Genomic DNA, 24,335 nt, shown 5'->3' on the forward strand with positions numbered 1-24,335 from the left:
AGTAAGATTATGGCATCTGGTCCCATCACTTCATGGCAAACAGACGGGGAGACAATGGAAACAGTGACAGACTTCATTTTCTTGGGCTCAAAATCACTACAGATGTTGACTGCAGCCATGAAATTAAAAGACACTCGCTCCCTGGAAGAAAAGCTATGACCAACCTAGAGAGCATATTGAAAAGCAGAGAGATTACTTTGCCAACAAAGGTCTGTCGTGTCAAAGCTATGGTTTTTCCAGTAGTCATGTATGGATTTGAGAGTTGGACTATAAAGAAAGCTGATCACTGAAGAACTGATGCTTTTGAGCTGTGGTGCTGGAGAAGACTCTTGAGAGTCCCTTGGACTGCAAGGAGATCCAACCAGTCCATCTGAAAGGAAATCAGTCCTGAATGTTCTTTGGAAGGACTGATGTTGAAGCTGAAACTCCAATACTTTGGCCACCTGATGCAAAGAACTGACTCATTGGAAAAGACCCTGATGTTGGGAAAGATTGAGGGCAGGAGGAAAAGGGGACGACAGAGGATGAGATGGTTGGATGGCGTCACTGACTTGATGGACATAAGTTTGTGTAAGGTCTGGGAGTTGGTGATGGACAACTGAGTGACTGAACTGAACTTTTAGACTTTGTTAAATTAAGCATTATTTGTATTAAAATTTCAAAGATTATTATTAGAAGAGAGAGAGGAGAGTGAAAACATTGGCTTAAAGCTCAACATTCAGAAAACTGAGATCATGGCATCTGGTCCCCAACATTTCATGGCAAACAGATGGAGAAACAGTGGAAACAGTGGCGGATTTTATTTTCGTGGGCTCCAAAATCACTGCAGATGGTGACTGCAGCCATAAAATTAAAAGATGCTTACTCCTCGGAAGAAAAGTTATGCCCAACCTAGACAGAGGATGAGATGGCTGGATGGCATCACCGACTCAATGGACATGAGTTTGAGTAAACTCCAGGAGTTGGTGATGGATAGGGAGGCCTGGCGTGCTGCAGTCCATGGGGTTGCAAAGAGCGGAACACGACTGAGTGACTGAACTGAACTGAGGAATACTAAAGAGGGGAAGATTAAGAAAACTTCAGTTTTATAAAGGTAATACAGGCCAACACAGAAAAATTAGGAATATAGAAAGCAACAAGATGTAAGAAACAGACTTACAAGTAATCACAAGAAATGTAAATGCACTAAAATAAAACTGTCAGAAAAATTTAACTACATGCTGATTACAAGAGTTATCCCTATAATATGAGGACTTTGAAAGTTAAAGGATAGAAAAAGATATGCCAGGCAAATTACTAATGAAAAGAAGTTGGAATAAATATTAATGTTCAAGTTTTTAGATTTTATAGTAGACTTTATAGTATAAAACTTTACTTGAGCTTGTGGCCAGCTATGAACTTAAACATAATAAGATTATTCTCCAAATAAGTAGCACTGGTAAGTTTGAAAAGCCAACACAGATATGCTGGTTTTACATTAGTCTTAATGAGGTTTTGGCTCAAAACTGTGGGACTTGCAAAAAGAGGATGTCCGGTTTGACTCAGCAGTTCCACTTATAGAGAGAGAGAGACGGATCTCAAAGCAAGTGAGTTAATTCATTTGCTATAAGGTAATACAGAAGAGTAAGAAGGGGAAAGGAGTGATACATGACTGCTTTGCTAACCTTTTATAGCAGAGTAGGTGCCATTACTCTCATGAGTAGTTCCTTCTAGTTAACAGACCTAAAGATAAATCTCATTGTAAAGGTTCTACAATCATTTTTTTATTCAGTTTAGTATCTTTTGGACACTTTCAAAGCATCTCTATCATCTAACACCTCTCTACAGCTTCTCAAATTGAGCTACTTAATTAGTAAGCAAGAAAAGATTGCTGTATTTTGTGGGAGGCCAGTACTGAACTAGTTTGAACAGATAAGTTAAGACTGAAAAATGAATAATGTGGCACATTACGATTTTTTCCCCTATTCAGTCCTTTTCACTAGTTTTCTCTAAGCATCCTGGGCTACTTCATGTTGTCTGGCTAAAAGCAATTTGTGGATATTCTTATCAGTGCTGGTTTCCCAGACAGAAGTCAGAAAGTTCACTTGCCCAATTTTCCTTAAAACTAAGGTGAAGACATATGATCTACCATCTCTTCCTGTGAAATGTATTTATATGAGACTTTGATTCAAAAGTGAGCAGTACAAAGAAGTGCCAAGTGGCATCCATCTTCTAGCAATGGTGGTTGCAAAAGCATATTGATTACAAGAGATTATTGTATCTCAAGCCTTTCAATGGGAACCACATTCCTTCTTTCCTAAGTACTTTATTTGAAATTTCTTTTAGATGAGTCTTTTGCTAGCAAAAGGAATTTTTTTATCTGAAAATTTATTTTTAATCTTTATTCTTAAAGACATTTTTGCTGGGTGTACAGTTATAGGTTGATGGTTGTTTTGAGCATATTCAACATTCCATTAGATTGCATCAATAACAGAACTGACACTGTATTCTGATTTCCTGGTTACTGTAACAGTTCTTCAAAGATTGTCTTTTGTTTGATATTGTACAGTTTTATCACGATGTGTCTATGTGTACACTCATTTTTTTATCTTGCTCCAGAGATTCATTCAGTTCAGTTCAGTCGCTCAGTCGTGTCTGACTCTTTGTGACCCCATGAATAGCAGCATACCAGGCCTCCCTGTCCATCACCAACTCCCGGAGTTCACGCAAACTCATGTCCATTGAGTCGGTGATGCCATCCAGCCATCTCATCCTCTGTTGTCCACTTCTCCTCCTGCCCCTAATCCCTCCCAGCATCAGAGTCTTTTCCAATGAGTCAACTCTTCGCATGAGGTGGCCAAAGTATTGGAGTTTCAGCTTTAGCATCTGTCCTTCCAATGAACACCCAGGACTGATCCCCTTTAGAATGGACTGGTTGGATCTCCTTGCAGTCCAAGGGACTCTCAAGAGTCTTCTCCAACACCATAGTTCAAAGGCACCAATTCTTCGGTGCTCAGTCCAACTCGCACATCCATACATGACCACTAGAAAAAACATAGCCTTGACTAGGCCATCTTGGATCCGCAGGACAAGAAAATTCATGCGAGGGAGAACTGGTGGGCGGTCCTTCCTGTGACACGACCCTTGAGTGACAGTTCTATTTGATTGCCTCCAGTATTGTGAGGAAAGGACACGACTCTATGGTGAGGACTGATGGACATACATTATCTGAGAAAAGAAACTACCAGGTGACAAACAGCATGTTTGGTGCTTCAAGAAAGAAGTTTGTAGAGGGGGTCGACAGTGACTACCATGACGAAAACATGTACTACAGCCAGTCTTCTATGTTTCCACATTGGTCAGAAAAAGATATGCTGGCATCACCATCTACATCAGGTCAGCTGTCTCAGTTTGGGGCAAGTTTATACGGGCAACAAAGTGCACTAGGCCTTCCAATGAGGGGGATGAGCAACAATACCCCTCAGTTAAATCACAGCTTATCACAAGGCACTCAGTTACCGAGCCACGTCACGCCAACAACAGGGGTACCAACAATGTCACTTCACACGCCTCCATCTCCAAGCAGGGGTATTTTGCCTATGAATCCTAGGAATATGATGAACCACTCCCAGGTTGGTCAGGGCATTGGAATTCCTAGCAGGACAAATAGCATGAGCAGTTCAGGGTTAGGTAGCCCCAACAGAAGCTCACCAAGCATAATATGTATGCCAAAGCAGCAGCCTTCTCAACAACCTTTTACTGTGAACAGTATATCTGGATTTGGAATGAACAGGAATCAGGCATTTGGAATGAATAACACCTTATCAAGTAACATTTTTAATGGAACAGATGGAAGTGAAAATGTGACAGGATTGGACCTTTCAGATTTTCCAGCATTAGCAGACCGAAACAGAAGGGAAGGAAGTGGTAACCCAACTCCATTAATAAACCCCTTGGCTGGAAGAGCTCCTTATGTTGGAATGGTAACAAAACCAGCAAATGAGCAATCACAGGACTTCTCAATACACAATGAAGATTTTCCAGCATTACCTGGTTCCAATTATAAAGATCCAACATCAAGTAACGATGACAGTAAATCTAATTTGAATACACCTGGCAAGACAACTTCAAGTACAGATGGACCCAAATTCCCTGGAGATAAAAGTACAACGACACAAAATAATAACCAGCAGAAAAAAGGGATCCAGGTGTTACCTGATGGTCGGGTTACTAACATTCCCCAAGGGATGGTGACGGACCAATTTGGAATGATTGGCCTGTTAACATTTATCAGGGCAGCAGAGACAGACCCAGGAAAGGTACATCTTGCATTAGGAAGTGACTTAACAACATTAGGCCTCAATCTGAACTCTCCCGAAAATCTCTACCCCAAATTTGCATCACCCTGGGCATCTTCACCTTGTCGACCTCAAGACATAGACTTCCATGTTCCATCTGAGTACTTAACGAACATTCATATTAGGGATAAGCTGGCTGCAATAAAACTTGGCCGATATGGAGAAGACCTTCTTTTCTATCTCTATTACATGAACGGATGAGACATATTACAACTTTTAGCTGCAGTAGAGCTTTTTAACCGTGATTGGAGATACCACAAAGAAGAACGAGTATGGATTACAAGGGCACCAGGCATGGAACCAACAATGAAAACCAATATATATCAGAGGGGAACATATTACTTCTTTGACTGTCTTAACTGGAGGAAAGTAGCTAAGGAGTTCCATCTGGAATATGACAAATTAGAAGAACGGCCTCACCTGCCATCCACCTTCAACTACAACCCTGCTCAGCAAGCCTTCTAAAAAAAGACTTCCCTTTTCTTGGGGTATGGCTTTCTCAGCACAATACTCAACATAACTGCAGAACTGATATGGCTCAGGCACCCTGGTTTTAATTCCATGAAGATCTGGCAATTGGCTTACGCAAAGGGTCACCATTTGAGGTCCTGCCTTACTAATTATGTGCTGCCCAACAACTAAATTTGTAATTTGTTTTTCTCTAGTTCGAGCAGGGTTTGAATTTTTTTTCATTTCTTTTTTTTGCCAGCAGACAGACTTGGGTCTGTAAAGACATGCAAGTACACTGACAGAAGTTTACCATTTAGTTTCTAAAATGTAAAAAAGAAAACCCACAAGAGACTCAACAGAATTAGACCACAAAATTTGCATTGTTCATTGTAGCACTATTGGTAATAAAATAACAAATGTTTGTGCATTTTTATGTGAGGAAAAAAAAAAGAAAAAACATAGCCTTGACTAGACGGACCTTGGTTGGCAAAAGAATGTCTCTGCTTTTTAATATGCTATCTATGTTGGTCATAACCTTCCTTCCAAGGAGTAAGCATCTTTTAATTTCATGTCTACAATCACCATCTGCAGTGATTTTGGAGCCCCCCAAAACAGTCTGACACTGTTTCCCCATCTATTTCCCATGAAGTGATGGGACCAGATGCCATGATCTTAGTTTTCTGAATGTTGAGGCTTTTTAGTTCCTCTTCACTTTCTGCCATAAGGGTGGTGTCATCTGCATATCTGAGGTTATTGATATTTCTCCCGGCAATCTTGATCCCAGTTTGTGCTTCTTTCAGCCCAGTGTTTCTCATGATGTACTCTGCATATAAGTTAAATAAGCAGGGTGACAATAAACAGCCTTGACGTACTTCTTTTCCTATTTGGAACCAGTCTGTTGTTCCATGTCCAGCTCTAACTGTTGCTTCCTGACCTGCATATAGGTTTCTCAAGAGGCAGGTCATTAGGCTTCCTGAATATGTGAGTTGTGTCTTTCATCAAATTCTGGGATCTCTTCTTTGAACACTGCCTCTGCCATTTTTCTTTCATTCTGGAACTCTATCTAAACACATTAGTTTTACATTCTTTATCATATAACTCAATTTTTTTCATGTATTTTCCATTTCTCTTTTTCTTGCCCTCCCTCTCTCCACTTTTTGCTATATTCTTCAGATGTGTTATAATTCAAAATTCAACTTTGTTTAAAATGCTATTAAATCTTCCCCGTAAGTCTCGTGCCCTTCCTTACTCATAATTTCAATTCCTTTAAAAAATTTTTATTTATTTTTCAATAAATTTAAATCCTTGAAGGGTAACAGCATCACAGAGATTCTGGATTCAATGGCCTTAGCAGGAAAGACTGTTTCAGAACTGGCATGAACCATGTCACTGTTTCTATGACTGTAAATTATCCTTCCCCAGATTACTCTGGTTTTGTTAGGTTTTCCACCAGGAGTTAGTGAGTTGTTCTGTGCTTTGACACATAAGCACATCTCTTGCCTAGATAGAATTCAGTTTCATCTTAAGCATATACACCTTCAATTTTCAGGAGAGTTGTATGGTTCCCTCTGGTTCCCTAGATCCCGCTTATAGCCAGCAAAAATGGCCTCGGACCACAACCTTCCAGACACATTTGTTGTTTTAGAAGTCCTATTCCCGGCAAGCCTCCAGAGTCCAAGATGGTTGAAAGAGACCAATTTATTCTTAAACATACTAAATATGCTTGTCTTACATGCTTTAATCTGTGCTGACAATTTTAGTATCTTAAGTCTTAAGAGGTCTGACTTGTCTCTCTTTTTTCCTTCATTAAATCTAGCCCATAATGTCTAGTTTCTCAGTTGGATTTATGATCTATGATCTCTTATTTGGGGGAGCTTTATTTAGGAGTTCTTTTTTTCATGTGTGTGACTAGCAGGATTTTAGTTTCCCATTCAGGGACTGAATCTGGGCTATAGCAGTGAAAGCGCCACTGCACCATCAGGTAAATTCCCTTTATAGTTCTTTGAAGCCTAAGTTGTTCCAGAGAAGTTTGAATTTTCTTCTTCCCAAGGGCCTGAGATCACTTTATCATATATTTCATTTGTTTTTAAAATGTCCCACTTTTTATTTTATGTCCCACTAAAAAAGAAAAAACTTCTCAGTCATTATCTCTACTTTCTCCAATTTTGAAAATACTGCATTAAACTATTACCCCATTGATCTTAGATACTCTGTTGTTTTTTTTTTTAATGTTTTCTTTCAATTTCAGTTTGGATAATTTCTATTGACTTGCCTTCAAATTTATAGATTTTATCCTCTTCTGTGTTTAGTCTGCTGCTAAATTCAATCTTCATCTCTGATACTGTATTTTTCCTTTCTCCCTGGGTGATTTAATCCATTTTCATGACAATAACATCATCAATATGCTACAAATCTCCCAGTCCAATATTTCTTGCTGAGACCAACAAAAGAATGCAGCTTTAAAGAGGAAAAGAAGTAGGGGAAGGGAAGGTGGGAAAAAAGGGAAGACAAAATAAGATGGCAGATTTAAATCCAAATATACTTAAAATGACTTTATCTATTACTAGATTAAATATTCTAATTAAGAAAGACTAGGAGGAAAAAAGAAATTATAAGATAAACAGACTAGATAAAACACCTCTAAATAATCCAATTAAATACTGATTACAAAAGTTAACAGAAAAAGGGTGAAAAAAGATGCATTCTCTATGAATAGAAGGGAACTTCCTCAATCTGATAAAGGCATCTAAGAAAAACGCCAGCTAACATCACACTTAAAAGACTAAAAGCTTGCCCCCTAATACCAGAATAGAGCTGTCTGTTCCCTTCTAAGACAGCTATCTGCTTTTGCCATTTCACTGCTAAATGAGTTTAGCAAAGTTGTAGGATACAAGATTAACATAAAAAATACCATAAAAAACCAGAGTGTCTGTGTGTCCCTAGTCACTCAGTCGTGTCCATTCTTCGCAACCACATGGACTGTAGCCCGCCAGGCTCCTCTGTCCATGGGGATTCTCCAGGCAAGAATACTACTGGAGTAGGTTGCCATCCCCTCCTTCAGGGGATCTTCTCAACCCAGGAACTAAACCCAGGTTTCCCACACTGCAGGCAGATTCTTTACCATCATACCCACCAGGGAAGCCCAAGAATACTGGAGTGGGTGGCCTATCCCTTCTCCAGGGGAACTTCTCAACCAAGGAATCAAACCAGGGTCCCCTGCGCTGCAGGCAGATTCTTTACTAGCTGAGCTACCTGGGAAGCCCAAAACCCCACAATACACAGGATTAAATTAACAAGAGAAATACAGAACTTAGACATTGAATTTGTATGGAAACACAGAAGACCCCAAACAGAGAACTTAAGCACTGAATTTGTATGGAAACACAAAAGACCCCAAACAGCCAAAGCAATCTCTAGAAAGAAAAACAGTTGGAGGAATCAGAGTCCCTGAGTTCAGACTATACTACAAAACTAGAGTAATCAAGACACTATGGTACTGGCATAAAAACAGAAATATAGATCAACGATACAAGATAGAAAGCCCAGAGATAAACCCAAGCACCTACAGTCACCTAATCTATGACAAAGGAGGCAAGAATATACAAGGGAGAAAAGACAGCATCTTCAATAAGTGGTGCTGGGAAAACTGGACAACTCTAGATAAAAGAATGAAATAAGAACACTATTTAACACCCTACACAAAAATAAACTCAAAATGGATTAAAGACCTAAATGTAAGATCAGACACGATAAAACTCTTAAGAGGAAAATACAGGGAGAACATTATTTGACATAAACCACAGCAAGACCTTTTTGACTCACCTTCTAAAGCAATGAAAATTAAAATAAACAAACGGTTTCTAATTAAACTTAAAAGTTTTTGCACGACAAAGGAAATCATAAACAAGATAAAAAGACAACCCACAGAATGGGAGAAAATATTTACAAACGAAGCAACAGACAAAGGATTAATCTCCAAAATATACTAACAGCTCATGGAGCTCAGTATCAAAAAACGAACAATTCAATCAAAAAATAGATCAATCAAAAACCTAAACAGACATCTATCTCTCCAGGGGAGACATACAGATGGCCAAAAGGCACATGAAAAGATGCTCAACATCATTAATTATTAGACAAATACAAATAAAAATTACAATGAAGTATCGTCTCACACAGGTCAGAATGACCATCATCAAAAAATCTACAAACAATAAATGCTGGAGAGTGGAGAAAAGGGAATCCTATTACACGGTGGTAGGAATGTAAATTGAAATAGCCTCTGTGGAGAACAGTATGGAGGTTCCTTAAAAGATTAAAAACAGAACTACCATATGACCCAGAATTCCACTACTAGGCATATACCCTGAGAAAACCAAAATTCAAAGTGACAGATGTTCACTGCCGCCCTATTTACAAAAGCCAGGACATGGAAACAACATAAATGTCCAATGATACATGAAATGGATAAAGAGGTGGTACATATATACAACTGAATATTGCTCAGCCATAAAAAAGAACAAAATTTAGTCATTTGTAGAGATGTGGATGGACCTACAGTCCGTCATACCGAGTGAAGTTAGTCAGAAAGAGAAAAATATCGTCTATTAGTGCATACATGCGGAGAAGGCAATGGCAAGCCACTCCAGTACTCTTGCCTAGAAAATCCCATGGATGGAGGAGCCTGGTGGGCTGCAGTCCGTGGGGTCGCTGGGGGTCGGACACGACTGAGCGACTTCACTTTCACTTTTCACTTTCACACATTGGAGAAGGAAATGGCAACCCACTCCAGTGTTCTTGCCTGGAGAACCTCAGGGATGGGGGAGCATGGTGGGCTTCCGTCTATGGGGTCACACAGAGTTGGATAAGACTGAAGTGACTTAGCAGCAGCAGCAGCAGTGCATACATGGGAGAAGGCAATGGCAACCCACTCCAGTACACTTGCCTGGAAAATCCCATGGATGGAGGAGCCTGGTAGGCTGCAGTCCATGGGGTCGCTACGAGTTGGGACGCGACTGAGCAACTTCACTTTCACTTTTCACTTTCACGCACTGGAGAAGGAAATGGCAACCCACTCCAGTGTTCTTGCCTGGAGAATCCCAGGGACGGGGGAGCCTGGTGGGCTGCCGTCTATGGGGTTGCACAGAGTCGGACACGACTGAAGCGACTTAGCAGCAGCAGCAGCAATGCACACATGTGGAATGTAAAGCAATTATACTTCAATTTAAAAAAACTGAAAGAAAGAAGATCTAAATAAATGCAAAAACATCCCGTATTCACGGATTGGAAGATTTAACAATGTAAAGATGGTGATACTCTCCAAACCAATCTATAGATTCAACATAATCCTTATCAGAATCCCAGCTGGCAGTTGAACGGTTGACTCTGTGCTTCCGGACTTCCCTGATGGTCCAGCAGTTAAGAATCCGCCTGCCAATGCAGGGGACGAGGGTTCAATCCCTGGTCCAGGAAAATTCCACATGCTATGGGGTAACTGGGCCCATGAGCCAGAGACACAACTACTGGAGCCAGAATGCCCTAGAGCCTGTGCTCTGGAACAGCCATCACAATGAGAAGCCCACACACTGCAACTAGGGAAAGCCTGTGCACATCAATCAAGACCCAGCACAGCCATAAACAAACACAAAATACATCTTTTTTAATTAAAAAAAAAAAAAAAAAGACTTTGCGCTTCCAATGCAGGGGGCATGGGTTCAATCCATGGTCAGGGAACTAAGATGACACATGCTACAAGGTGCAGCCAAAAACAGAATTAAGTAAAAAGATTTAATAAATAATGAAAGAACTGCAACTGCTTTCTTTGTAGAAATTGACAAGCTCATTCTAAAATTCACACAGAACTGTAAGGGACCAAGAACAGCCAAAATAATCCTAAAAATGAATAAAGTAGAAAGGCTCACACTTCTCAACTGCAAAACTTGCTACAAAGCAACAGTAATAAAGACAGTGTGTTTCTCCAAAGGTACACAGATCAATGGAATATAATTGAGGAAAAAACCCACACATTTATGCTCAACTGATTTCTGATGAGGTGCCAAGGCCATTCAATGGGGAAAACAGTCTTTTCAACAAATAATGCTGGGACAACTGTGTAGGCACAGGCAAAAGACTGAATTTGGACCCTTTCCTATTAATTTCGACATATAAAAATTAATTCAAACTACACCAAAGACCCAAATCTATAAGAGCTAAAATTATAAAACTCTTAGAAGGAAACATAGGTGTAACTTTTCATGGTCTTGGATTAGGCAATGGGTTCTTAAATATGATATCAAAAACACAAGTAACCAAAGATAAAATGGACTTCACCAAAATTTAAAACTATGAGCAACAAAGGACATTATCAAGTGAAATGACAATAAAAAAAGGAAGAAAATACCTGCAAATCATACATCTGACAAAGGTCTCATTCCAGAATTCTTATAACACAATAAAATGACAATTAATAAAACATAGTCAAAAGACAGATCTCCCTGGTAGTCCAATGGTTAATAATCCTCCTGCCAATGCAGGCAACACAGATTTGATCCCTGGTCTGGGCAGATTCCACATGCCATGGGGCAACTAAGCCTGTGTGGCACAACTATTGAAGCCCACACACCCTAGAGCTGGTGCTCCACAACAAGCAAAGCCACCACAATGAGAAGCCCTTCCATCTCAACTACAGAGTAGCCTCCACTCAGACCCAGCACAGTCAAAAATAAAACAAATTAAAATTTTTTTTTATTTTAAAAAATACCGTATTACTTTTTTTAAATGTGGGAAAGATCTGAATAGACATTTCTCAAAAAAAAAAAAAATCATTAAAAGGTCAATAAGCACATGAAAAGGTGCTCAACCAAAACCACAAGAAGATACTGTTACTTCATACCTACTACAATGACTATAATAAAAAATAAAACGAGTGTTGATGAGAATGTAGAGAAATTTTAACTCTCATACAGTACTGGTGGGAATGCAAAATGGTGCAACCATGTGTGGAAAAGAGTGGTGGTTCCTTAAAAAGTAAAACACTGACTTACCATTTAACTAGCAATTTCATTCCTAGGTATACACAAAAGAGAATTGAAAAATATATTCACACAAAAACTTGCACAAGCTGTTCAAAGCAGTGTTATCACAATAGCAAAAAAGTGGAAAAAAACTCATATGGCCATTAACTGATGAATAACTAAACAAACTGTAGTATACTCATACAATGCAATATTATTCAGTCCTAAAAAGGGATGAAGTTTTGATACATACTATTTATTTATATGGATGAACTTGGGAAACATTATGCTAAGTAAAAGAAATCATATACAAAAGGCCACATATTGAATGATTTATTAATAATTTACATGAAATGATCAGAATAGGAAAATCTATAGTGACAAAAAGTGGTTGCCAGAGGAGGGAAAACCGGTGGGGTAGGGGGGAAGAATGAGGAATGCCTGCAGACAAGTACAAGGTTTCTTGTGGGAGTAAAGTAAATGTTCTAGAATTAATGGTGATGGTTGTACAACACTGTGAATATGCTAAGTTACTAAACTATATATTACATATGGGTGAAAAGCAGCAAAAAAAAAATCTACCTGAAAAAACATAACTGAATGATAAACACAAAATTCAGAATAGTGCTTACCTCGGCAAGAGGAAGGAAATGGGACGGGATCATAAAGTTATTGATAACGTTCTTTTTCTTAAATAGAGCAGAGTGTTAAACACAAGTGTCTATAGTTGCTTTTTATATCTTACACATATTTCCTAAATACCTTATCGATATTGATACTAAAGGTATCAAGATAGGACAGAATTTTTTTTTCCCATTAAAAGGGTGGTAGAGCTATTTGGCTTTAAAACTATGTAAAACTTTTTTGGGATGGGGAGGAAAGTGGGAGGGGGGTTCAAGATGGGGAACACGTGTACACCCGGGGCAGATTCATGTCAATGTATGGCAAAACCAATACAATAATGTAAAGTAATTCAGTTCAGTTCAGTTCAGTCGCTCAGTCGTGTCCGACTCTCCGCAACCCTATGAATCACAGCACGCCAGGCCTCCCTGTCCATCACCAACTCCCGGAGTACACTCAAACTCATGTCCACAGAGTCGGTGATGCCATCCAGCCATCTCATTCTCCGTCGTCCCCTTCTCCTCCCGCCCCCAACCTTTCCCAGCATCAGAGTCTTTTCCAGTGAGTCAACTCGTCGCATGAGGTGGCCAAAGTATTGCAGTCTCAGCTTTAGCATCAGTCCTTCCAATGAACACCCAGGATTGATCTCCTTTAGAATGGACTGGTTGGATCTCCTTGCAGTATAAGGGACTCTCAAGAGTCTTCTCCAACACCACAGTTCAAAAGCATCGATTCTTCGGCGATCAGCTTTCTTCACAGTCCAACTCTCACATCCATACATGACCACGGGAAAAACCATAGCCTTGACTAGACGGACCTTGGTTGGCAAAATAATGTCTCTGCTTTATTAGCCTCCAATTAAAATAAATAAATTAAAAATATCATATTTGGAGAATAAAAAATAAAATAAAACTATGTACAACTTTCACACACACAAAAAGAATAGAAGGCAGTGAGTGCAGACTATTTTTTCAAAAATAGTAGCTGCAGTGACTAAGAGTCAATAGAGTGAAGTTTATTTTGGTTTTAGAGGTTCCTTTCCCCTAAGAATGTGTGAGAATGTTTACTGGTTGACAGGAAATGAATGAGTGAGTTTGCCAACACAAGAAAAAAGATGTAAACTTCTTGATAAGACAGAGAGGATTAGATTCCAGAATTCAGATGTAGGTAGGAACTTCATTTGACAAATGATGAAACCAGGGAAAAACATTTAAGGATGGGAACAGACCAAAGTTTGATGGCAGATTTATAGGTAGAAGAAGGCACTCTCATTTGATAGTCTAAATTGTCTCTACGCTTCCTACTAGGAGTAAGAAAAAATACAAGAAGGACAAGGGTAGCTGAGGGAAGGTGAGAGCTTGAGGATCAATGTTTGAGAATGACAGTTGAACAGACTAAGAGGAAGATAACACATAAAAGGATTCCTTGCCAGTTCTGAGAATCCACTGAGTTGGCACCAGTCCCAGACTACACTATTGCAATGATGTAGAAATGAAGGATGCAAATATTTGTACTGAGTGGAGACAGGTTCTTGGTAAGCAGGCATGACAAAAGGGATTGGGAAGAAAGGAAGCTGGAATTGAACTGTTAAGAGAAGGAAAAAATCAATCTGTGGTGTTCAAGAACTATAAATTAAGGAGTGGCTAACTACCGCACCAGAGAAGGCAATGGCAAGCCACTCCAGTACTCTTGCCTAGAAAATCCCATGGATGGAGGAGCCTGGTAGGCTGCAGTCCGTGGGGTCGCTGAGGGTCGGACACGACTGAGCGACTTCACTTTCACTTTCCACTTTCACACATTGGAGAAGGAAATGGCAACCCACTCCAGTGTTCTTGCCTGGAGAATCCCAGGGACGGGGGAGCCTGGTGGGCTTCCGTCTATGGGGTCGCACAGAGTCGGACATGACTGAAGTGACTTAGCAGCAGCAGCAACTACCACACAATTGCACTCATCTCACACGCTAGTAAAGTCATGCTCAAAATTCTCCAAGCCAGGCTTCAGCAATATGCGAACCGTGAACTCCCAGATGTTCAAGCAGGTTTTAGAAAAGGCAGAGGCACCAGAGATCAAATTGCCAACATCCGCTGGATCATGGAGAAAGCAAGAGAGTTCCAGAGATACATCTATTTCTGCTTCATTGACTATGCCAAAGCCTTTGACTGTGTGGATCACAATAAATCATGGAAAATTCTGGAAGAGATGGGAATTCCAGACCACCTGACCTGCCTCTTGAGAAACTTGTATGCAGGTCAGGAAGCAACAGTCAGAACTGGACATGGAACAACAGACTGGTTCCAAATAGGAAAAGGAGTACGCCAAGGTTGTATATTGTCACCCTGCTTATTTAACTTATATGCAGAGTACGTCATGAGGAACGCTGGGCTGGAAAAAGCACAAGCTGCAATCAAGATTGCGAGGAGAAATATCAATAACCTCAGATATGCAGATGACACCACCCTTATGGCAGAAAGTGAAGAGGAACTAAAAAGCCTCTTGATGAAAGTGAAAGAGGAGAGTGAAAAGGTTAGCTTGAAGCTCAACATTCAGAAAACTAAGATCATGGCATCTGGTCCCATCACTTCATGGGTAATAGATGGGGAAACAGTGGAAACAGTGTCAGACTTTATTTTTTTGGGCTCCAAAATCACTGTGGATGCTGATTGCAGCCATGAAATTAAAAGACGCTTACTCCTTGGAAGGAAAGTTATGACCAACCTAGATAGCATATTAAAAAGCAGAGACATTACTTTGCCAACCAAGGTCCGTCTAGTCAAGGCTATGGTTTTTCCAGTGGTCATGTATGGATGTGAGAGTTGGACTGTGAAGAAAGCTGAGCGCCAAGGAATTGATGCTTCTGAACTGTGGTGCTGGAGAAGACTCTTGAGAGTCCCTTGCACTGCAAGGAGATCCAACCAGTCCATTCTAAAGGAGATCAGTCCTGAATGTTCTTTGGAAGGACCGATGTTGAAGCTGAAGCTCCAATACTTTTGGCCACCTGATGCAAATAACTGACTCATTTGAAAAGACCCTGATGCTGGGAAGGATTGAGGGCGGGAGGGGAAGAGAACAGAGGATGAAATGGTTGGATAGCATCACCAACTCAATGGACATGAGTTTGAGTAAACCCCAGAAGTTGGTGATGGACAGGGAGACCTGGCATGTTGCTGTACACGGGGTCACAAAGAGTCGAACACGACTGAGCAACTGAACTGAACTGATGAGGGTAGAAGTTCAAAGTCACTACTTCCCATATGGATAACCAATTGTCTCAGAATCATTTACTGAAAAATTCATTCTTTCCCCCACTTATTTGCAATATCACCTTTCTCTTATCAAGCAGTCAAATACCTAAGGGTCTGCATCTGGGCTCTCTCTTCTGTTCCACTGGCCTATCCCTGTGCCAATATCACATCTTAATTACTGTAGCTTTCTATCTTATACTTTAAGAATGCTTTGACTGTTCTTGAGCCTTTGCACTTCCATATAAATTTTGGAATCAGCTTATCAAATTCCATACAAAATTTTGTTGGGATTTCTATCTGACTGTTTTGAATATATAGGAAGATTGAGGGAAAACAAATGCCTTTACAATATTGGATTATTTAATTCATGACCATAATAAAAAATCTCAATCTTTAAATTTATTGTTCTTTAATGTCTCATTGAAAATAATGCTTCAGAATTTTTCTCTTAAGTCTCCCACATCTCATTAGATCTATACTCAAATGCTTCATTTACTTGTTTCCTATTACAATTGGTGACATTTTGTTATCTCCAGCTTCTAATTCTCCGTTGTTGATATACAGATGCCACCCCTTTGGTGGCTCAGATGGTAAAGAATCTGCCTGCAATGCAGGAGACCCAGGTTCAATCCCTGGGTCAGAAAGATCCCCTGAAGAAGGAAATGACTACCCACTCCAGTACTCTTGCCTAGAGAATCCCAAGGACAGAGAAGCCTGGCAGGCTACAGTCCATATGCAAATTTAAATTTGATTTTGTATCAAGCATCCAGCTAAACTCTGTTATTTGTAACTCGTCTGTAAATTCTCTTGGATACCTCTGAAGATAATCATAGCTACAAACAAAAGACAGTTGTCTCTCCCTTTCATCTTTTATCTTTATTTCTACCTGTCTGCCTTACTGCCTTGCTACTTAAGACTTCAAGCACAATATTTAATAGAAACAATGACAACAGGAATCCTTGTCATGTTTCCCTATCTCAAAAGGAAAGTTTTCAACTTTTCAATATTAAGTAGGATGTCTCCTGTATAGTTTTTGTATGCATTCCAGCTGGTTAAAAAAGGTCCTTTCTTGGTCAGGTGGACAAGATATTACAAGATATTACATCATGAATGAATGATCTACTAAGATGATCACATAATTTTTTCTCTTTAGTCACTTAACATGATTGACTATATAAACTGATTTTAACATTAAATCAATTTTGCATTCCTGGGATAACTTAGTTATTGTATATCCTAAATTAGTTCTGGTATTTTAAGATTTGTGTCTGTAACCTATATGCAGGGCAGGAATAGAAACTCAGACACAGAGAACAGACTTATGGACACAGTGGAGGAAGGAGAGGGTGGGAGGAGTTGAGAGTAACACTGAAATATATACGTTCAGTTCAGTCGCTCAGTCGTGTCCGACTCTTCGTGACCCCATGGACTGCAGCACACCAGGCTTCCCTGTCCATCATCAACTCCCGGAGTTTACTCAAACTCATGTCCACTGAGTCAGTGATGCCATCCAACCATCTCACCCTCTGTTGTCCCCTTGTCTTCCTGCCTTCAATCTTTCCCAGCATCAGGCTCTTTTCAAATGAGTCAGCTCTTCGCATCAGGTGACCAAAGTATTGGAGTTTAAGCTTCACCATCAGTCCTTCCAATGAACAGGACTGATTTCCTTTAGGATATACATTACCACGTGTAAAATAGATAGCTAATGGGAAGTTGCTGTACAGCAGAGGGAGCTCAGTCTAGTGCTTTGTGACAAACCAGAGGGGTGTCAGATGGGGTGAGAGGTAGGAGGGAGGTTCAAGAGGGAAGGGACAAATGTATACCTATGGCTGATTCATGCTGATGTATGGCAGAAACCAACCAACACTGTAAAGCAATTATCCTCCAATTAAAAATAAGTTTATAAAAAGAAAAAAAAAATTTTAATCTGCATTTGTGTTATATGTCATTATAATTAACTGTCCTTGTCAGGATTTATCTTCAAGATGGTACTTTCTGTTGTTTTTATAGTCACTAAGTCATATCCAACTTTTTTGTAATCCCCATGGGCTACAGCCTGCTAGGCTCCTTCTGTCCATGGGATTTCCCAGGCAAGAATACTGGAGTGAGTTGCCATTTTTTCTCCAGGGGATCTATGGTACTAGTCTCTTTCATTAAATGAGCGAGGATTTTTTCTTCATTTTCAATTCCCTGAAGATCAGGAATAGCTGCTGTTCAAGGCCGAAGTTATTTCTTTTATGATTTTTGATAGAACTCAGTAATGAAGTTATTTGGGCTGTATGGAAAGATTTTTCACTACATATTTAACATATAATTTATACATGTTACAAGATTACTGAGGTTTTCCATTTCTATTCAAATCTATTTTAGGGAGTTACATATTTTAAGAATTTGTCTACTTAAAACTATCTTTACATTCAAAGCATAGTTATCCATACTATTTTTATCTTTTACTGCCTGCCACATCTACAATGACATCCTCTCTTTTCATTATCGATATTGATTTTCTACGTTTTCTTTCTTAATATCACAAGTATGTCAAATAACAAAATTTTGGATCCATCGGATATTTGTTTTCTGTTTCGTTCTTATCAATATCTTCATTACTTCTTTTTTTTTTAACATTCTTTGGGTTTATTTTGCTATTCTTTTGCTAACTTCCCAAGAGAAATGTTTACTTCATTTATTTCTTGCCTTTTTTTCTAAGGTAAGCATTTAAGGACATGTATTTGCTATAAAATATAATATTGCTTTAGCTTACCTTACAAATTTTGATGTGTAACATTTCTATCTTTCAGTCCAAAATATTTTGCAATTACTATTGTAATTTCTGCTTCTACTGGCAGGGTTAAATAAAAATGTGTATCTTAATTTTGAAAGGTTTTAAAAAACTTTTTAAAAAGCTAATTGTTTTGTGACTTGATAACTTGATTTTCCAGGTGCTAGAGGTAAAGAATCCGCCTGCCAATGCAGGAGACAATAGGGAGGTAGGTTTGATCCCTGGGTCTGGAAGATCCCCTAGAGGAGGAAATGGCACCCCACTCCAGTATTCCTGACTGCAAAATTCCATGAGAGGAGCCTGGAGGGCTACAGTTTGTGGGGCCGCAAAGTGTTGGACATGACTGAGAAACTAAGCACACACACACACACAAAACTTGATTTCAGTTCTCTGAAATTTGTTCATACTTTATGACACCAAACGTGGTAGAGAAAATTTTTTTGTTTAAATAAATGTTTCATGTACATTTGAAAGTTGCTATTTTCAAAGTGATTGGACACACAGCTCTATAAAAGCATTAGGTGAAATTTATTAAATGTGTTGTTCCAATCTTCCAAACATCCTTGCAGATATTTCTTTCCTTTACTTTTATCAATTACTGAGATATGTATATTAAAATCTTCCATTACTGTGGTAGATTTAACAATTCTACTTGCAGTTCTGTCCATTTTTCCTTTATACATTTTTTTTTAAATGGTAGAACAGGTTTTTAAAAATGAATCCCTTTACTTTTCTGCTCACCTTAAATACCGAGACCAAAATCAGTTTCTATATGATAGTTTTCACTAAATCTGTTTATCTTCAAATTTACCTATTTCATAGTAGAGATTGAACTTACTAAAACATCTTAAAAAGCAAGTGCCTTCGTCTTTTTTTTTTTTTTTCAAGAGAAAAACAATCAGAAATTTATTACCAGGGGCATCACGCATACATGTCCGAGTACTCAGTGATGGTTAACTCGAAAAGGGTGGTTAGATCTTGAGCTTATATACATCTTAACAAAATAACAATAACTTTTTAGAGAAGTGACAAGACAAAGGAAAAGGACTTTGAGTTTCTAGAGCAGCAAATTGGGGAACTAATGGAAGGTAAGAGTTGGTTAGTAAAGGTTTGCTTCCCTGTTGGTGCTAGTGATAAAGAACCTGCCTGTTGATGCAGGAGACATGAGATGCAGGTTCAAGCCCTGGGTCGGGAAGATCCCCTGGAGGAAGAAATGGCAACATACTCCAGTATCTTTGCCTAGAGAATCCCAAGGACAGAGGAGTCTAACAGGCTACAGTCCACGGGGTTGCACAGAGTAGGACATGACTGAAGGGACTGAGCACACAGCACGATAAAGGTTTGCTACATAGATCTCTCTGGTGCCCATCTCTGGGCTGATTAGGGTCTAGAGTTGTCTCTGGTGATTAATTTCTGTCCTCCTGGTAGAGAAGGGAAGGGGGATGCTTTGGTGAGTCATTTTGAAAGCTAACTTATATTCTAAGCTACAGTTTTCTATTACTATCAGCTTAAAAAGGAAGATACTGAAGTTCTCAATTGTTATTCTTTAAACACCTCATCCATTGAAAAAGGAAAAAAAGGCTTATCAATAGGTATCAAGCTCTCAAAGGACTCATCAATTCTTACTATTATTACCTAATGTATTCCAGGCATTGTTTTCAAACATTAATGTAATCTCCACAACAGACATACAAAGTGGTTGTTATTATTATCTCTGTAGTTTTTACAGAAGCAATAAATAACAGAAACCTGAGGACTAAGATTAATCAACACCAAATGGTAAACAAATATTGTTGTCAAAGGATTGTCTTCACCAAAATGAATATCTCAATGTGAAAGCCCCACATGTAAGAATGGTTTCATTTAAGTACCTTGTACTTCTGCCTCAGTTCTTCCGTGTCTTCTTTTTCTACTTCTAGGACACGGCGCCGTTCGGTAGCATCTTCAGCATAATCAAGCTTAACAAAAATAGATACAATTAGTCTTAATTGCCAAAGTACTCCTATCTAGCCATAAAAAAGTAATTTACACAACTACAGTACTATATAAAAATATGTAATTTGCTCAACTACCTCTTGCTTTGTTGTCACACCACAGAGAAAAAAACATGCAAAATAGCTCATTAATCCTTTCATACTGGTGGTTCCCAAAAGGCATAGTTGATGATAACAGACTTTACTTCAATGTTCAATGCCAAAGAATTAGCAGTAAATGGAGCATAAAGTTTCAAGCAATGAAAAGAAGGTGTCACCGATGAGAGCAGTACACAGCTCTATTGTTGTTCAGTCACTAGGTATTGTCCAACTCTTTGCGACCCCAAGAACTGCAGCAAGCCAGGCTTCCTTGTCCTTCACTATCTCCCGGAGTTTGCTCAAACTCGTGTCCATTGAGTTGATGATGTCATCCAACCATTTCATCCTCTGTCACCCTCTTCTCTCTTTGCCCTCAATCTTTCTCAGCATCAGGGTCTTTTTCAACGAGTTGGCTTTTCACATCAGGTAGCCAAAGTATTGGAGCTTCAGCATCAGTCCTTCCAATGAATATTCAGGGTTGATATCCTTTAGGATTGGCTGGTTTGATTTCCGTGCTGTTCAAGGGACTCTCAAGAGTCCAGCACCACAGTTGGAAAGCATCAATTCTTCAGCGTGCAGCCTTCTTCATGGTCCAACTCTCACATCCGTACATGACTACAGGAAAAACTATAGCTTTGACTATATGAACCTTCGTTGGCAAAGTGATGTCTCTTCTTTTTAATATGCTGTTTAGGTTTGTCATAACTTTCCTTTCAAGGAGCAAGCACCTCTTAACTTCATGGCTGCAGTCACTGTCCGCTGAAAATAAAATCTGCCGCTGTTTCCATTTTTACCCTGTCTATTTGCCATGAAGTGATGGGACCGGATGCCAAGATCTTAGTTTTTTGAATGTGAGTTTTAAGCTTTTAAGCCAGCTTTTTCACTCTTCTCTTTCACCTTCATCAAAAGCCTCTTTAGTTCCTCTTCGCTTTCTGCCCTTAGAGTGGTATATCATCTGCATATCTGAGGTTGTTGACAGAGCTCTGTAGGGGCAAAGCTTCTACCACAACAAATATTTTAAGATTTGAGCTACAGAGCCTACTGAAATGAGCATAAGGGCCTGGGTTTAAGTCTGATCTTGTCTTGTGGCATAATGCTGGGGCAATCACTCAACTTTTTTATAAAAAGGACATTATTTGCCACCTGCTTACCTCAAAGATAGCACTAAATGAGAATACAAAGTTTTTTAATTTTCCCTCAAAAATATTAATATTACACCTGAATTTTGGAATTAGTATCCATTTTTAAATACCCCATAAAACAAGTCAACCAATGAGATCAATTTACCTCCATTTCCATGCGACCCATGCCCATGACATCATACTTGACGACGATTGGAATGGGATCTGTTCTCCCTGTAACAGGAACATATAATCAAGGTGAGATGTAAGGCTAAGCCAACAGCTCGCTTTACACATTGGGTTTGGGTGGTTAGAGATCTTGCCTTGGAGTGCAGAGACCAGAAAGCTACAGTGAACCAAACACAAGCCATTCTCACAGCTTACAACCAAACCTACCTCTCCAGTTTAAGCCCAACTAACCACCTTGGCTGACCTTCCAGTTGGGGATGATTCCAGATTACTAAAGCAAAATTAAATAAGTAATGCAAAGCATTTATAGGCAATGGCACCAGGAAGTTTAAAATCGAAAACATTAGAAATTCCTTTTTAAAAAGACTCCCAAATAACTTTCCATCAAGAATCACTTCACTCTTACTGTTCACTGACATTTTCCCACACACACTTTTAAAACTGGTAATAAATATGTCAACTGACAGGTTTAAATCGGAAGAGCACAGTTTCAAATATGACACAGGAAAATTCAATAACTGCAACTCAGCGTGTTTAATATTTCTTTGTATTCAAAAGATGCTTTACAATTAAATGAAGGTGTGAAAATAATTAAAAGGAAGGCAACAGTTAGTTGCCCTGAGGAAAGAATAGTTTTACTTTTAAACTGGTGCTCTAAGGTCCCATTTTTCCAGAGTGGATTTTAAGACTGACTGTGGTAATCAGTAAGCTGTGAAAAGGACTAGTTGCGAAGAAAATTGACTTTAAACTAATTGATCTATGCTGGAGATTTTTTACAATGTATATTTAATCCACTCATAACCAGCCAAACAAAGCAAAATGGGGCAGACAAGCACTTTACTACCACAGCTTTTTTACATCACAACTTGCGCTGTTTATTGTGATGTAAGCCCACTGAAAAGAGGACTTACCTTATCCGTTGTATACCTTTAGTGAAAAAACACAATGTTTACTTCCCTCATCATTTCACTCAGGCTGGTGTAAACAATTATTTATTTATGTTTTTTTTTGGTTATACACACATATATATTATACCTTTGGGCTAAAAGTTGAGTTTTGTAAATCTGACATATTACCAAAACTGAATTTGGGGGGTAAAAAAAAAGGATAAATGCCACGCCCATGACTAGGATTAGTCCCAGAGGGGAAAAAAACTGTTTCCAAAGTGACCAGCAACCACTTGAATCTAGTTGCTCTGTATTTGTGTTGATTTTTATTTCAAAAAGAAATGAAAAACAAATTCAGAAGTTTAATTACTTATCACCAATCTCCCATTATTGCTTTTAAACAATAAGAAGCTAATCAAGAATAATTATCACATGAAAAAAAATTAAGTAAATAAAGAACATCTCACACCAGAAAAGAGAATAAAGTTGTAAAACACAGCCTTATTTTAGATACTATCAAAAACTGCCAGTTAAACAAAATAAAAATGCGTTACTACCTTATGCCCAATGGTATAATAAATAAGCAGTGACTGCAATCTTTAGCAAAAGGACCAAATTAAGACAGGTTATAAAAATGACTTCCTAGGTGCAATATCACTTTCATAACGTCTCAATCAGGGATTTACTGGTAAAAACAAAGGTCCAATGAAAGAATTGGAAAGAAATGTCAAAGTTATTTTTTTGTTTTGATATCTTTTTTGATCTGTCAGAATTTGCTTTGTTAAGAATCAAGAAAATTTTGGTAGAAATTCATTACCTCTGTAAACCCCTGTTATAAACTCTGCATCAGTACTTTTGCCTCCTAAGGCAGTCAAAGTTTGTTTTAATTTATTTATAAATTGCAGTAGCAAGTGCTAGTGCCCATTATATTGTGGGGAAATCAAGTTTTTACAGTATTAGAATTTAATGTTTTAACTGATTTTTTTTTTTTTTTTGGCAATTCTAACACAGATACATCCCTTCTTAACATTACCCTTTAATGAACAAGGATCAGACAAGTTGCATAAGGAAAGGAAAGGAAAATGAAAAAGACCAAGCAGAAGGATGAAGGCTACAACAGAGAAAGTAAGCCTAACATTGGTGCACTGATGACAAAGGAGTAATTCAGTCTGAAAATAAAAAATTACCACTGCTAAGTTTACCATCACCACAACAAGTCCAGGATCATAATGCTGTAAAAAAGAAACACCATTTGTTAGGCAGAAACCATTAGGGTAGGAAACAGGCCTTCTAGCAGGCAGTCAGGATGGGGTAAAGTAACAAATTGGGCTTTGTCCCTCCCCCAATTTCAGCTGGGGACGCAAGAAGGACACTTTGTGCTATGGCAGTTGTTTTCATACCAGTTGGATCAGGGTGTGAAATTTTTGTACTGCTACTTGAGAACATGAACAACGTCTTCTACAACAATGCAGGGGTTGGAGGAAAGGTGGGAGAAAGTGAGAGAACTCTCTCTCGCTTCCAATCTCTCATTTAACTAGTCATTCTGGTCAAATCAGTACTCAAGGCCCAAGGTGGGACTTGTTCCTTAAGGAAATAACATCAAAGACAGATCATCAAGTGACTA

The 24,335-nt window shown here is 38.9% G+C and overlaps 1 protein-coding gene and 2 pseudogenes across 8 annotated transcripts in view; 1 reads left to right on the forward strand and 2 right to left on the reverse strand.

Moving 5' to 3' along the window:
- Window positions 1–24,335, reverse strand: part of GPATCH8 (G-patch domain containing 8) — a 105,366-nt gene that overhangs the window by 29,685 nt on the left and 51,346 nt on the right. For 5 of the 8 annotated variants that reach the window (XM_055408040.2, XM_055408043.2, XM_055408042.2 and 2 more), the window contains 2 exons: window positions 21,802–21,869; window positions 20,314–20,400 (listed from right to left, as the gene is read on the reverse strand). In XM_055408040.2, coding sequence (XP_055264015.2) covers window positions 20,314–20,400; window positions 21,802–21,869 — 155 coding nt within the window. Of the gene's footprint in view, window positions 1–20,313; window positions 20,401–21,801; window positions 21,870–23,898; window positions 23,944–24,335 lie in introns of all 8 variants that reach the window. The other 3 variants (XM_055408045.2, XM_055408044.2, XM_055408046.2) reach the window with 1 other exon arrangement.
- Window positions 3,055–4,863, forward strand: LOC129544491 (CCR4-NOT transcription complex subunit 2 pseudogene; annotated as a pseudogene).
- Window positions 5,007–20,282, reverse strand: LOC148774757 (large ribosomal subunit protein eL33 pseudogene; annotated as a pseudogene).

Source organism: Moschus berezovskii, chromosome 20, assembly GCF_049115385.1.
Source record: "Moschus berezovskii isolate FMDL1 chromosome 20, NW_MosBer_1.0, whole genome shotgun sequence".
Lineage (NCBI taxonomy): Eukaryota > Metazoa > Chordata > Mammalia > Artiodactyla > Moschidae > Moschus > Moschus berezovskii.